Genomic DNA, 14002 nt, shown 5'->3' on the forward strand with positions numbered 1-14002 from the left:
CACAACGGATACTGCTGGATGAGTAATGCATGCTGGCAACTCCCCACGTGCCAAGGAGCAACTGATAACTCCTCACTGCTGCAATGGAGAGGTGCATCCACTCAGCACACCACTGTGCCAGCTCTTCAGCTGACTTATCTCTACCCAAGCAGCACCAGTGAAGTGGTGTGCCCTTGTCATTCTGCAGTACTCACCAATGGGAATCTCGTCTGGAGCATTTGCAAGTCATCATATCCATACACCTGTGGCTAGAAAAAGAGCCAGAGATGACACTGGGGACATGGACGACATAAGGACACCCAATTTTAGATTAAACATTTAGATAAACATAAGAGAAAGCCAGAAGTAGCTGGTCAGCAGCCACAGAAACCACCAGGTGCAGGCAGCCAGAGCCTTGAGACAGGTTGATGCTGCCAGAAGTCTCTGGGAATTGTTCAAAGGAAAGTGCTCCAGACCATAAAGCCACTCAACAGTTTTTCTCTGGGAATCATCTCAGAACTGAAATCTGTCCTCACCTTTAGGAGAGGGTATGACACACACCCCTAGACTTTGTGGCTGTTGCTACCCTTGCCCTGACTGCCCTTTGTCACACCGTATTTCTAACACAGCTCTGAGCTTCCACACACTGTGCTCTGCCCAAGGACTCTTAAAAGGCTGGAGAGGCTGCAGAGAACAGGCACGTAGACTCTGCCCTTGGGTGATCACAACACACACTTACCCCCACAGGCACATGGAAATAATGGAAAAAAACCCAGCAGGTCCAAACTCTGCCTGTCCAAGGCAGTCTTGCTGGGCTGTGTCACAGTTTTTTGTTTCCCCACTGTGCTACATCCCTCCCTGCTGCAGAGGGGGCTGGGAGGGACCTGTTGGCATGACACACACACTACAAAGTTCCACTCACCGGATAGGCATGTAGCAACCCCGGAGCCATGATGTATGGATTAGGCAACAACGGTGGGACTCCAGGAGGGAGATTGGGGGGGGCTTTTCCTGAAAAAGGAGGAGAAAGGAAAATTCCACAGTGAAGCAAACAGCAGAAGCTTGTTCTCTTAGCTGTCACATCCTTCTCTGGTACAGCAGTATCCAGGAAAGTACCTGATGTGGTTGCAACAGAGCTGCGAGTCGAGGCCGTCACTGTGGAGTTGCTGCTGAGGCTGAGGCCCAGGCTGCTGACACTGCTGAGGCTGGATGAAACGCTGACAACCGGTGGGGCAGCTGACACCGTGCTGGAGGAGGTGGAGAAAGTACTAGCAGAAGAATGGAGGCTTGCTTCACTCTCCACACTTGTGTGCTGTGGAAGGAAGGAAGGAAGCAGAGTCAGGGGATCAGGCAGATGGAACCAAGTGCACAGCTACCACAGGGCATTTGCTACACAGAACATCATGCACCTCTGTCTGCTTCTGGATACTTCTGCAGTGAGCCTGGCTTAAGTCCAAAGTCCTGACAGCAGCCAATCCCTAACACTTACAGACCTCTCTCATGGTTACATCCCGACACATCTGTCCAATGAGCGGAACAGAGCTTGACACCACCTTTGCAGCAGGGTGATTTATTCTGCTGCAAAAGCCAGTACCCAGGAACTGTACTGCAAGAGCTCCAGCAGCAGAGATATTTGGTTCCACTGTATCAGCTACCAGCTTGCTCTGACATGTGGCTGTGACTCTGCAGCACCTTCAAAGGTTACTACAGGCTCAAAAGAAGGCACTGCTCAGTCAGAAACAGGCAGGGTGTCAACAGCCTTGAGCCACTGGTGCACAGACAGTGTTGTGACATTACCCCCGTTGTCTCTCTCCACGCAACATCCAAACTCCAGCAGGACAGCCACAGCCTGGCAGCTCCTGTCACAACTGCAACCCCAAGGTCAGCCCCCCAGCAGACCCTGCCAAGCAGAGCAGAAACAGGGTACACAGTGAGAGATCATACCCAGACTCACCAGAAGGGTTGAAGTTGATGTTCGCCCAGAGGATGTGGATGAGGACAGACTGTTCTGCTGGGTGGGTAATGCACTGACAGGAAGAGAAATAAAACGTTGTCAGACCAAGGTGAGAGAGCCAACATCAGTAGCAACAACCCATTTCCCATCTGCTTGAATGGGATGAGTCATCTTAGTCTTCCTCACTGCATGAGACAGACTCTGATGTCTGCTATAGATTTCTGGTTCTTCAGAAATCCACCCCTTCCACTCACTCACCTGCTGAGCTGGGCAGTGGTTGTACTGGGGAGCTCCTCGCTGTGGCTCAGGCTGCTCAGAGCTGTTGAGTGCTGGCTGGCTGTTGTCAGCAAGGACGTTGCAGACACCCCATCGTTGAGAGGTGCAATACTGGGAGCAGAGGGGGAGTCGGATTTCACCGCAGGGCCCGTAGCACCTGAGAACAAAGCTTTGGGTTAAGGGCAGTTACTGGCAACTTCCAGAGGGTAACACAAGGGCAAGCATCAGCAAGTGCTCAGCTAGAGGAGCTGGGAGATTTGGGGCTTCCCTCAGTGCTGCCAAACAGATATACATCTCACTTTACCCCAATACTACCACTGGCTCTGCAAAGAGCTTCAAGGCCTACAGATGAAATGCCTTCCACACACAAAGAAGAGTAAGTTATTCTCATAGGTGACCCTTCAAGGATCTCAAGGATCAGCAGAAAGCTGAATGTTTTGAGGCAAACAAATAATCTGAATGGCAGCAATTAGTCCAGCAAAGAAAAAACTTGCTATCAGCACAGATAAAGCTTCTAATTCAAAGCAGAGAACATGAGCACAAGAGATAAAGGACACCCGCCGTACTGGCAAGACTCTTACCTTCAACAGCCTGTGTGGTTTGTAATGGCGTGGGTTGTACAGAACTGAAACCATTCTGAGGAAGAAGAGAAAAAAGGAGTACTGGGCATTATAGCTGCACATTTTCAGAGGCAGAGCCAGTGTCACCTCTCTCTCACACTCTCTTGCACAGTTATGAAAAGGTCCTGCTACCAGGATGTGTCACCAGTCCCAAGGTCTAGCCCCATGCCAGCACAGTCCCCAGTGGTATATTAGAGAAATCAGTGCAAGAAGTTTCTCTGCTGCTGGTAGTTAAGACTGCCTCAACATTCTCAATCCGAGTTCATTAGCCAAACATAACATTACTGAACTGGTGTGCAGCATACAATAACCAAATCCATAACACAAAATTCTTTGTGTGCGTGCCCCTCTCTAGCAGGGTAACTCTTCATGACACAACACATGCCCTGCAATCAGCCTGACTGCTGTTAACCCCAGTGATCCAGACCCAGGCACAAAACAGCAGCCAGAAGACAGTTCTCATTAGAGCCCACCAGCCACACAGTGAGGCTGAAGGATCACAGAACCATTTGATAAGCCATTCAGCTTTCCCCAAGACACTTCACAGGTGAGGCTCACTCAGCACAATGGGTGAGCAAAGCTGTTCTCTTACCTTAGCCTGGGTCAGATCTTTCTGGGGCGAAGAGGAGATAGAATTTGGGTATCGCCTCGTCTGGGTGGATCTCTGTTCGTACAGTGGTCCCTGAGCACTGTTCTGGGAGGTAAATGTTGCTGTCTGTATTGTGCCACTCTGGTAACCAGACTCCTGGCTTTGATTGGACGAAATTGTGGATGAAGATTCACTGCAAAAGGGAAAAAAAAAAGTGTTCCTCCATTTTCCTCTAAAACAGCCCTGCTGTAAGCTGCTGGCTGAGACTAGACTCTTCACTTCAAATACTCAAGATAAAAAGCCCCAAGCATCAGTATAAAGGCACCACACGAAGCAGCCAAGCTAAGAAACATGCCCAGAGAGCAGGGCTGGACATGGACACCCAGCTGCAGCCTTGCCTCACACACTGCTGTGCCTGAGGCAACCCTTCAGAGCTGCCACCACTCAGGTCCCAGTACTCGAAGGACTGGCCATAAGGATCAGCCCAACAGAAGACAAACCATCACCAAAGATACTCCTACCCCACTGTGTCCCAGTTTGCCAGGCAAAAAGGACAAAGCACTCAGAATCTGTTCACCAAAAACATGGAGCAGTTGTGCTGGGGATTCCCCCTCTACATTTTCAACAACACAATTTAAGGGTAGCAGAAAAACTGTTACTGTGCAAGTACTGCAGGCCAAAGAGGCACAGAGCTGCCCAATGAGTCTGCTGGCAACTTGTGCTTTGCTGTTGCATACATTGTCCCCCCTTTGTGACCAAAGCACAGTCAGAAAGGGTCTACTAGTATGCACGACAACTCCAGTCCAGAGGATCAGCCAACTTCCACAGCTGCCTGCTTGGATGAGCAGGGTGCTGGCGCTCACCTGGCCGAGCTGGTGTAGAGGCTGCTCTGAGACTGGCTAACGGCGGCGCTGGTTGTGGGCGTCGATTCATACTCCGCCAGAACAGGCTCTGAACCAAACTGTAACGCCCCAAACTGCAGGTTTAGCCCTGAGATATCTGACGAGCCAGGCATTTCCACCGCAAGTGCAGGAATCTGCAAGGGAGGAACAACAGAACAGGTCAATCATTCTCTGTGATTAGCCCAGAGAATGACTTTATTACCCTCGTTTCCCTGCACACAATGGCAGTTAAAGGCTTGCAGCCCCTGAATTACACTGTTCAACCCAGGCAGGCACACAACTCCATCATCCCCACAAACACTCAGTGCTAGCAACAGGGAGGCAAAGCCCAGACCTGCCCTCAGCAGCCCAAATGGCCGTTACTGCAGTTCTAACAAAACCCAATGTCTCCTTCCCCACCACTGCTCTGCACCTTTGATGTTAATGATGCTTTTTTCTTTTGCTGCTTGAGCTTCTGCTGTGCTGGCTGGGGACTTGAGGACTGGTTATCCGAGGACCCTGGAGACATCTGGGGAACTGGATTGGTTTTGCTGGGCAGTGGTGAGGATGGAGGTGCCGGCGTGGTCGTGGAGGCAGTCACCACAGGCTGCTTCTCCTGCATGAACACTTCTATCATGGTTGAAGTTGATGTGAAGCCCTGACGCTTGGTGAAGGGACTATGCACAGAAGAGTCTGTTGGGTTCTTGAGATCTATGGGACAAGACAGAAGGGTTTGTTTCCTTAAAAAGAAATAAAATTCTGATGCTTACCAAGAAAAAGAAACCCTTTTTATGTTTCATCCTGAAGCTTGTCAGAGAGCAGAAAACTTAAGCATCTCTGCTCCCAGCCTCACATTCTCACTACCATCAATGCCAAGCCTTTTTAAGCCCTTCTTCCCTCAGTTGCTTCCACCATCCCTACAGGACAAAGTCAGCTTGCATGGCAGAAGTGCTCCATTCTCCAAGAAAAGCTGGGCTCCAGAGTCCCTCATGTGGAGACACTGCATGTCAGAGTCCTGCAGGCCACTTCCTTCCATCTGTTATCAGTCCTGCATTCCCTGCCTCACCCATCTCCTGCAGGGACTAGGAATCCTCAAGTAACATCACTGTCTGGGGCTGCCTAGCCTCAGGTCTTTGCACCACCTTCCTCATCTGACTAAGCCTTTCCACAGTTTATTCAAAATCAATTCCTAGTCTCTGTGACTGTCCTCTGAGGCTTCTTGTCTGAGAAGATCAGAAGCTGCCAACACTGACTGTCACTAGGACAGAGCTCAATTTTTCTTCAGCTTAGATTTGAACCAGAGCCATTTCCCTATTAAAAGCACAAGCTGAAGGAAATGACACCAGCACTCAACCACACCAAAACTCAGCTTCTCATCTGAAAAGAGCCTCTCAATTCCTGTTTATTCCCTCATGCCAGCCTAGTGATAAGAGTTACTTCTTGGCATTTAAGAGCAAATCCCCTTAAAAGATAGTAGGAGTTCAGCAGGGAGAAGTGCTTGTATTTGGGAGCTATTTTCCAGAGGTGCCCTTTCAGAACTTTTTCTGGCACAGCTTTACACTGGGAAGTAGTTCTGCACACTGAGAGGCTCAGGAACACCAGATCCCTGGCCCTGAAACTGTCTGGAATGACAGATTCAACCGTTCCAAGTATAAAAAGAACGGGGAGAGACTCACACAGAATATTACATTTTAGTCTCACTCACAGCTCTCTTAATTTTTCCAGCTCAGCTAAATTGGTTGTGAACTTGCGAACAGATCCTCTGCTGAATCCCTCCCACCCTGCTCCCAGTGTGCCCCTGCAGATCTGGGGAAACACATTCCCTCCCCTCCGGGGAGCCGCGCTGCCTCTCTTACCGTACTGCACCAGAGACGAGGTCTGTGTGGTGGATCCCATGTCCCAGGAAGCAGCAGTGGTGCTCCCAGCAGGCTGGGTGTGCTGAGCTGCCAGCTGAGCCAGTGCCTGGGCTGTCTTGAACTGCTCCAGGAACTGCGACCCTGTGGTACTGCTGCCTTTGGCCTCCCCGACATCTCCAAACCCTTTCCCCAACATGCTCACCTGCAATTTCAGCAAGGACATAAAAGTCAGTATCTCCCATGGCTTGGAACTTGGCTCAGAGGACATCTCTGAACATCAGCCCAAATGCACTGTACCCTGCTTCTTCTGACTGGGTGCCTCAGCTCAACACTCCTGAGCTCTGAACGCACACACACTGCTGGCAGGAAGGGCTCGTGCTCCTTTCCCAGCTCAGCTCAACACTCTTGAGCTCTGAACGCACACACACTGCTGGCTGGAAGGGCTCGTGCTCCTTTCCCAGCCTCCAGCGTGTGTGAACACAGGCATGCTCATCTCTTGCCAACCCATGCCATGGTACAGTGTCACAGGGGGTTACAAAGGGAGTTAACAGACAGGATCGTAAAAAACATACTGAATTATTCTCATGCATTCAGTTCCACTAAAAGAAAAACACCAGGAAACCTTGGCTTTATAGTTAATGTGGTTTTGAAAATCTTTCCTCAATTATCTCACCATTTAGTAAACAAATTTTATTTCTTTTTGCTGAAGTTACACAAAGCAGCATCTGCCCAAGTCTGTGCACATCCCTGACTCAATGTCTCCTTCCTTCTCCTGTCAGTGGGTGCCAGCATTCCACCCCACACCAGTTCCCAACCAGCTCTGTTTCTCAAACTGTTGGAATTGCAAGCCCTGGCCCAAAAGAGCTTTTCCTTTCCTTTAAGCAGGAATGAAGCATGTGTTGCAAATCTGACAAAGGCAGCACGGGAGGAATTATCACAATTATTTCAAATGGAGCAATGAACTTCAGGCCACTGCTTTTAAAGCAGACTAGCAAATTATTTCACTCCACCAGTCCCCAGCAGCGAGCATCAGGACTGTATTTCCTATACTACCCAAACAGATACAACAACAGGAGATAAAAGAAACCTCAGGCAAACACCCACTGGCAGAGACCAGCATTTCCTTACCATGCTGTGGTGAGAGAAGGAGTTTCCAGAGGCAGGCTGGGATAAAGCACTCTGTTTAGAATTGCTGAACACCAGTGGCTGCGCCAGGGAAGGAGTCTGGGATGACTCCAGGTTTGTTGACTCATTCTCCATAGAAGAGGGTGTCTTTCCTAGCAGGACTGCGAGATCAATTCTGGGTAGACAAAGACCCACTGAGGTTACCAGAAGCTCCCACTTCCATGAGAACAGTATTCCCCCTCAAACCTCACAGCTTTTATTTTACAAATTGAAGGAACCTGCAGAATGCTAACTCAGGACTGCCAGCAGCAGCCTCAAAAAGACAGACTGATCAAGCAAGACCCTACATGGCCTTTGCTTTGAAATCACGTTTTACATTGATTTAACACAGCAAAATGCCCCCAAAGCTGAAGAACCAGCAACAGAGCCCAGGAAAATTCTAATCCAGGATTAGGACCCAGTAACTCCCAGTCAACTCTTCCATTTAAATCCACCCCATCTCATTCAGAGCTGCTGCATTTTAGCTAGCTAGTAAGGTTTAGTTGAAGATGCCAAATTGCTCTGAGACTCATGTGCCACCTTTCCAGGTAAACAGCATCACCATGGGCTCTCACCTTTGTCCAGCTGTGATTGTCACATTCTCAGCAGGCAGAGGCACTGAAGACACATTGGAGGCTGTGAAGATCTTTGTCTCTGACAGCTAAAAGATAAAAAAAGAAAAAAAAATCCAAAAGTGAGAGCAGCACCTCATAACAGTGCCTATGACACAAAGCACATGAATATCTGAGACAAACAACCACAGAAAAACTCAAAAAATTCAAGTGCTTATACTGAAACTTCTCCAGCATTTGGCTTCCATCAGAATCAGTTTCTATTTCTTTTGTTTCTTCTCAGGCAAGCACACAAGTCATCTGCCAGCGGAAAAAAAAACTTCTCAAATGCTTCTACAAATTTCCCATAGTCTACAAGTTCCCTAGGTCTGCACTAGGACTTTGGGGTGTTGCTCTGAGTCAATGGCATGCAGCACAGACCTGCAAAAGCCCCCACTCAGTAGGTGCAAGCACTGGTAACAAAGTCAAAGAGAAACTTCGGATCCATAGCTAAGCTTCCAGTGATCTGGGCTCACTTGGATGATCTGACCAACAGATCAACTATGGAAAGGAAAATAATATTGCCCAAAATCTGCTGGAGGTTAGTGATGACCTGTGAAACATGGCCTGAAACATATCTGAACATGAACAGCTTCTATTCCAGACTGAGGAGCTGCTACAAACTGAACTGCCAGAGTTTAAGTGTAAATCCAGAACTCCTGGGAGCATCTCACACATACTAAGAGTAAGAAAAGCTCTTAGAAACTCTCTTCTAGCAGAGACCTGACTGAACAAAGGAAAGCTGCTCATATCTCTGAACACAGCAGCAGTGCTTCCCCCAGGCGGTGCCTGGCAAACAAATGCTTGCTGTGCTTGCCCATTCTGTCAGCTGAGCCAAAATGAGCACACAAAGCTAACAATCACACTAAAATGTCCAACTCTGCTCCCATCTGCAAGAAGAGAAGTCCTTCCTTGATTCAGAGAGGGACTGAAGCCCATTTCAGAAGAAACTTATAGACAGGCATTAACAAAAGGTGCTAACAATGTCCACTCTCTCCTGAAGGAAACAAGGGTGACACAAGGTGGTGAGACACACCAAAGAGCATGTCAGAAAGTAAAGTCAAGAGTTTCGTTTCCATTCAAATCACAAGGACCAGCAGAGGCACATGATGTGCATGACAACATGAAACTGCTGCTGGTGTGATCGAAGGCAAACCTTCCCCAACTGCCACACCACCAGGGGAGGGGAGCAAGAGGCCTGTGTGGAGTCAGGCCAGTTTTTGGAAGAATTTCATCTTGCAGTTACAGGAAATGAGAGGACCAGCCTCAATGCCCCAGGAGATCTCTTCCTGTCTCGGGCTCCTATGACAAGCTCTATAACACATATCCTGTAGAAGATGCAACAATTACTTATTCATCATCACAGCTCCTGGGCTCGGAGCCTGCCTGGGGTTCCATCCACAGTTTGGGGAGGATGGGCTTTGAGCTCCCCTGGCAGCTCTGTGTGTACAGACAGGACAGCAGCCTGCTGGCAGATGCACAGAGAGATGGGTTCAGAAAATACCTACATCTTCATTCCAGTCCTCCGTGCCCCATTCTTCTGTCGCTGCCCTCCATGCACCTATAAGGACAACAACAGGTACAGAAGTTATGCATGCATCAAAGCTCCGTGTCCAACAGCTGGGGGAGCACTGGGGAGCTTTGCAGGCAGCCAGGAGGATTTCTATTTGCCAATCAGACAAGTTAAAGCAGTCAATCTCAACCCAGGCTTTATGGTCAAGGTACTGTGATGGGATTGCCTCTGCCTTGCTGGTGCAGGCTGGGATGAAAAAGAGGAACTGCTGGGCTGGCAGCACATCATCCCAACACCCAAAAGGGAAGCTGAGCTCTGCAAGGAAGCCCCAGCATTGTCCCCAACCTCCTTGTGCCATTTTCCTGGCTTCCCCTTGTACTGCAGTAGCTGTAGGTTTGTGCACCTGCAAGCAGTGTTACCCCAGCAGCTCCTCCCTCTTGGGCTTCCTGACAGCTCTGGCACAGAATCTCACCATATAGGTAAATCTCAAGTTTCTATAAAACTTAAGGATAACTGAGCCATTCCCATGGTTCATCTTCCATCCCACCAGGAAAAAAAAAAAAAAAAAAAGTCTTGAAACCTCAGTGCTCCAGAACCTCCTGTGCTTAGGCAAATGGGATTCAGAAAAAATTTAGGGGATTCCTGCATTTTCCATGACCAGTTTCAGAGATATGCTCAAAGAGTGCAGCTTGAAGTACCAGGGAGAAAAGCAGGAAACCTCAGCTGCAATCCAACACAGCACAATTTAGGTGAGCAAAATTTACCAGAAAAGAGTTTTTCCTGGCTGCATTTTCAACTTGTTCCAATCCTTGCTTCCATCACAGTTTAATCTCTGCACTTTGAATATTATGTGTCAGTTTCAGATTCCATTTACCAACCAAAATTTGGTTTGGGAAGAGAGCAGGAGCTTTCACATCCCCATAAACCTCAGAGCATAAAGCCTAAAGCCAGTCTCATTTTGTGCAGCTTATTTATTTTCAGTCCACACAAACCAGATGAAGAAAACTTGAGAGCACCAACAGGGTTAATCCTGAAGACACTTACTGGATGGAACAAGCTGGTATCAGCCCTTTTACATCATAAAACAAAGTGTGTGGGGAAGGAGAACATTCTGAGTTCTGCAGGACACAGATCTCCCCATATAGACTTCACTTGTGTATTTAAACAACCACATGTCTAGACTTGGGGGATCTAGTGCATGAAATAAGTATCAATGAATTAGTCTTTTTTCATTGCTTTTTTGTCTTGCTTGATGAATTGAGCCAATTGAAGAAGTCTCCCAGGATTTACCTTTTTATATATTCAAGTCTGAAATACAGATATTAATACAACAATACTTGCCAGAGTGCCAGAAGTCTTAAGGCACGCTACCCCTTCCTCCACAGACAGAACCATCAACACATTCAATGCAAAACTCATCTGCAGTTTAGAAACCTAAATTCCCACAATCCTTAGATTTTTGGTGCCCTCACAGCAGTAGTGGGAAGGCTGCTTTCCAAATTTTCATGGATCAGAAAGATCCCTCTATCCCAAGCCTGACCCAAGAGGTGAAGTGGGAGCTGGATGTACCTGCAGCTGGCCCAGAGAGCAGGAAGACAGGAGAGCTCCCCAAGAGCTTGTGCATGCAGAACATAACATGGGGCTCTTATGTCTTGCTTGTTTGGGGAAAATCAGAAAAGAAAAGCAGCACTAAAAGCAGAAGGAAACCCTGCAGATGAAGAACAGCCATTGACAGGGCTTTCCCAGCAAGTCTACTCCTCAGGTTATCAGACACTGACTCAGCATGGCTCGAGCTCCCCACACACAAAGGGGCAGATGGAGAATCAAAGACCTGCGATGGATTCACCAGGAGCACTCCAGAAAGCTCCAACCAGCACAGCATGGGAAGCTTTTTTAAAGAAACCAACAGCATCACTCTCCATCAAGCTCTTCCAAAGGGGAGAGCTGCACCACAAGCAATACCCTGAGCATTCTAACACCATTTCAGAAGGGTGGTCTTCTGAACAGCAAGCCTTCCTCTGCTTTCAGAAAGCCCTTCAGAAAGCTGCTGGTCTTTAAGTGCCTCAAAACAAGAAAAGGCGGAAAAATAAAATTAAGCCAACAACATGTGAAAATATGAAGGTGGTGAAGGAAAAATATCGCATTGTGTCTCCAAGTTTTTCAAATCTCTCCCCAAATACACTCTCTCTTCATTTTAAACTGGGAGATAACCACCCAGCTTGCTCCTCCCACAGCCCAGCAGGCAGTCTGCTGCCACTCAAGGACTGGATGCAGGCTTGTCACCCTGCACTAGGAAGGCAACACACCCAAAGGCCCCCACTCTGCACCTACAAGGAGCGTTAATCCAAACAAAGCCAAAGGGCAGCAAAATCACAATGGCAGTGCTGGAGCAGATGGCCTTGTGCTGCCTGTGGAAGTTAAAGATTAACCTGGAATGCTCCAACACAGCAGAAGCAAAACATGTATGTCTGCCTGCTTTCAGGCCCTTGCATGAGAGACTCCTCGGCCTCAACACTTCTCCTCCTGCCCTGACCTTCAAGAGTCAAGTGGCAAGTTTTTCTGGAAGGTCCCTTAGCCTCAACTTCAAAATCTCAGGTTAGATGGAGGAGACAAACCAGATGTTTGCCTTATTGCGGACACAATGGAATTCTGTGGATGTAAGGCAAACTGCATCCCCTCGTGGGCATCTCTTGGCCTCATAAGGATAATGGTATATGAGCAGGAAATAAAGTGGCCAGGCACAGAGCAGCTCTGCCATCAAGCATCCCTGTCATCTCAAAACCCACCGTCATCTTCAACTGCAGGGAGGTGAAGAGGAGCAGCCAGGCAGGCTGAGCATGCCAGAGCAGCCAGTGAGCACTGCTCACCCAGCAGCAGCCAAAAGCAGAGGACAAGCACAGAGAGAGCTCAGCCAGAGCAGCTGCCCTGGCAGCAGTGGTGTGACCCTCAGCAGGAGCAGCAGCGAGGCCAGAGGAGGCACAGGGACCACAGCAAGTGACAGCTTTGGGGATGTGAGGCACAGGGAGTATGACTGAGCTGCCTCACACTTCCTGCCCTCAGGTGCCACACTCTGCCACCAGCGCTGTGGACACAGAGCTGCTCTGAACATCCAGAAGCAATGGCTTAAATTTTGCATAATCCACAGGAATTGGTGTTAGCTTCTCCCAATTTACATTCAAGGTCTCAAGGTTAGTAAAAGCACAGTCAGAACAAATGTCAAATATTAATTAAAATGAACAAATTAAGAGAGAAGAATGACATATCCACAGATATTTCAGATTTTTTTTAAAAAGCTATAAAGTAAAGGTATCCGGGGCAGTTAGTGCACCTGGATGTATCGTACCAGGAGCAGTGTCAAATTTTCGGGGATAATTTGACCCCTCACCCCCAATGAAATCAAGTCCTGAAACAAAAAAAAAAGAAAAGAAAAACAACCAGTGAAATTTTGACTTTAAAAAGTGTAGGCGAGTTTCATTGCCCCCATGTACACCAGTCACATTGTACCTGTGGATATTATTAATTTAAAGAGGTGCCTGTGGCTACTAAACTGGAAACAAAACAACCACACACAACACAGGTGACCAGTGGTGTTGCACAATAAACTTTACAGCTGTGTTGTAGTACTAGACCAAATCTGAGTTGTTCATCAGAAAAATCTTCAGTTCTCCCCCTAACCACACTCTATCCCACTTCATTCCACAATTCCACAAAAAAACAACACAGGGAAAATGAAAACCATTCAAACAGAAGCCTGTTCCCAACTAGACAGCTAAACTTCCAGCACACAAAACTGTGTCCATCCCTCTAGTATTTAAAACCCCTTCTCAGTTGCCAAGAAGATGATCACTCTGTCTGCTGGTGTTTCACAAAAACACCCTCCTTTCACAATAGCTGTTTTCTGAAGAAAAAGAAAATTAACAAAACCTATGAAAACACAAATGAACCACCCCCACCCCTCTCCCTGACACCAACAGTATGCAGTAAAAGGTATCCCAGTTAACAGGACTTTAATTCTCTCTTTCCAAACCTATCAGTTTTTCAGCAAAACCAAGAAGTATGGAAGGGGTCTAAAGCACCATTAACACAGGTGTGGATGCTTCTTATACCCAAGACATGGTATTTCCTTAAAATACTTGGTGATTGTGGAAAAATAGTTTAACTTTGCAGTGGTGCCAGATTGCTCCATAAAAAAGACAAAACCACCAATGAGCCCTGCCCTCCTCCCCCCCATCCCCCTCAAAAAAGGCTATTTACAGTCAAGGACTGTGACTGATCCATTCTCACACTGCAAAATCTCAGTTCACCTGTGTTTCAATATTGTGCATATATGAAAGAAAACCCAGAGCACCAGTTCTCCAATGCAGGAGAATGTGCAAGAGGCAGCTGGGTGCTCAGAATCACCCAGCAAACATGTTTGCTTCAAACAGGGAAGGAAGCAGAATTGCTTTCAGCTCATTTCTGTAACAAAGTCCTATCCACCACGGTTTGAGCAAGATCACCATGAAAGAAAGAATGCTCTCAGTACCAAGATGAAGAGCAATACATCTGACTCAGAGTAA

General features: G+C 47.8%; 1 protein-coding gene across 10 annotated transcripts in view; it reads right to left on the reverse strand.

Annotated features, from left to right (window-relative positions):
* The window catches only part of UBAP2L (ubiquitin associated protein 2 like), a 29938-nt gene that overhangs the window by 5677 nt on the left and 10259 nt on the right, over positions 1 to 14002 (reverse strand). For 4 of the 10 annotated variants that reach the window (XM_072918311.1, XM_041721061.2, XM_032752985.3 and 1 more), the window contains exons 9-22: positions 12772 to 12846; positions 9439 to 9491; positions 7895 to 7980; positions 7284 to 7455; positions 6156 to 6357; positions 4733 to 5010; positions 4282 to 4454; positions 3422 to 3611; positions 2791 to 2845; positions 2192 to 2366; positions 1934 to 2006; positions 1096 to 1291; positions 902 to 990; positions 195 to 248 (exon numbers count right to left, since the gene is read on the reverse strand). In XM_072918311.1, the coding sequence (XP_072774412.1) occupies positions 195 to 248; positions 902 to 990; positions 1096 to 1291; positions 1934 to 2006; positions 2192 to 2366; positions 2791 to 2845; positions 3422 to 3611; positions 4282 to 4454; positions 4733 to 5010; positions 6156 to 6357; positions 7284 to 7455; positions 7895 to 7980; positions 9439 to 9491; positions 12772 to 12846 (1871 nt within the window). The remainder of the gene's footprint in view (positions 1 to 194; positions 249 to 901; positions 991 to 1095; positions 1292 to 1933; positions 2007 to 2191; positions 2367 to 2790; positions 2846 to 3421; positions 3612 to 4281; positions 4455 to 4732; positions 5011 to 6155; positions 6358 to 7283; positions 7456 to 7894; positions 7981 to 9438; positions 9492 to 12771; positions 12847 to 14002) is intronic. The other 6 variants (XM_030291154.4, XM_041721060.2, XM_072918313.1 and 3 more) reach the window with 3 other exon arrangements.

Source organism: Taeniopygia guttata, chromosome 25, assembly GCF_048771995.1.
Source record: "Taeniopygia guttata chromosome 25, bTaeGut7.mat, whole genome shotgun sequence".
NCBI lineage: Eukaryota > Metazoa > Chordata > Aves > Passeriformes > Estrildidae > Taeniopygia > Taeniopygia guttata.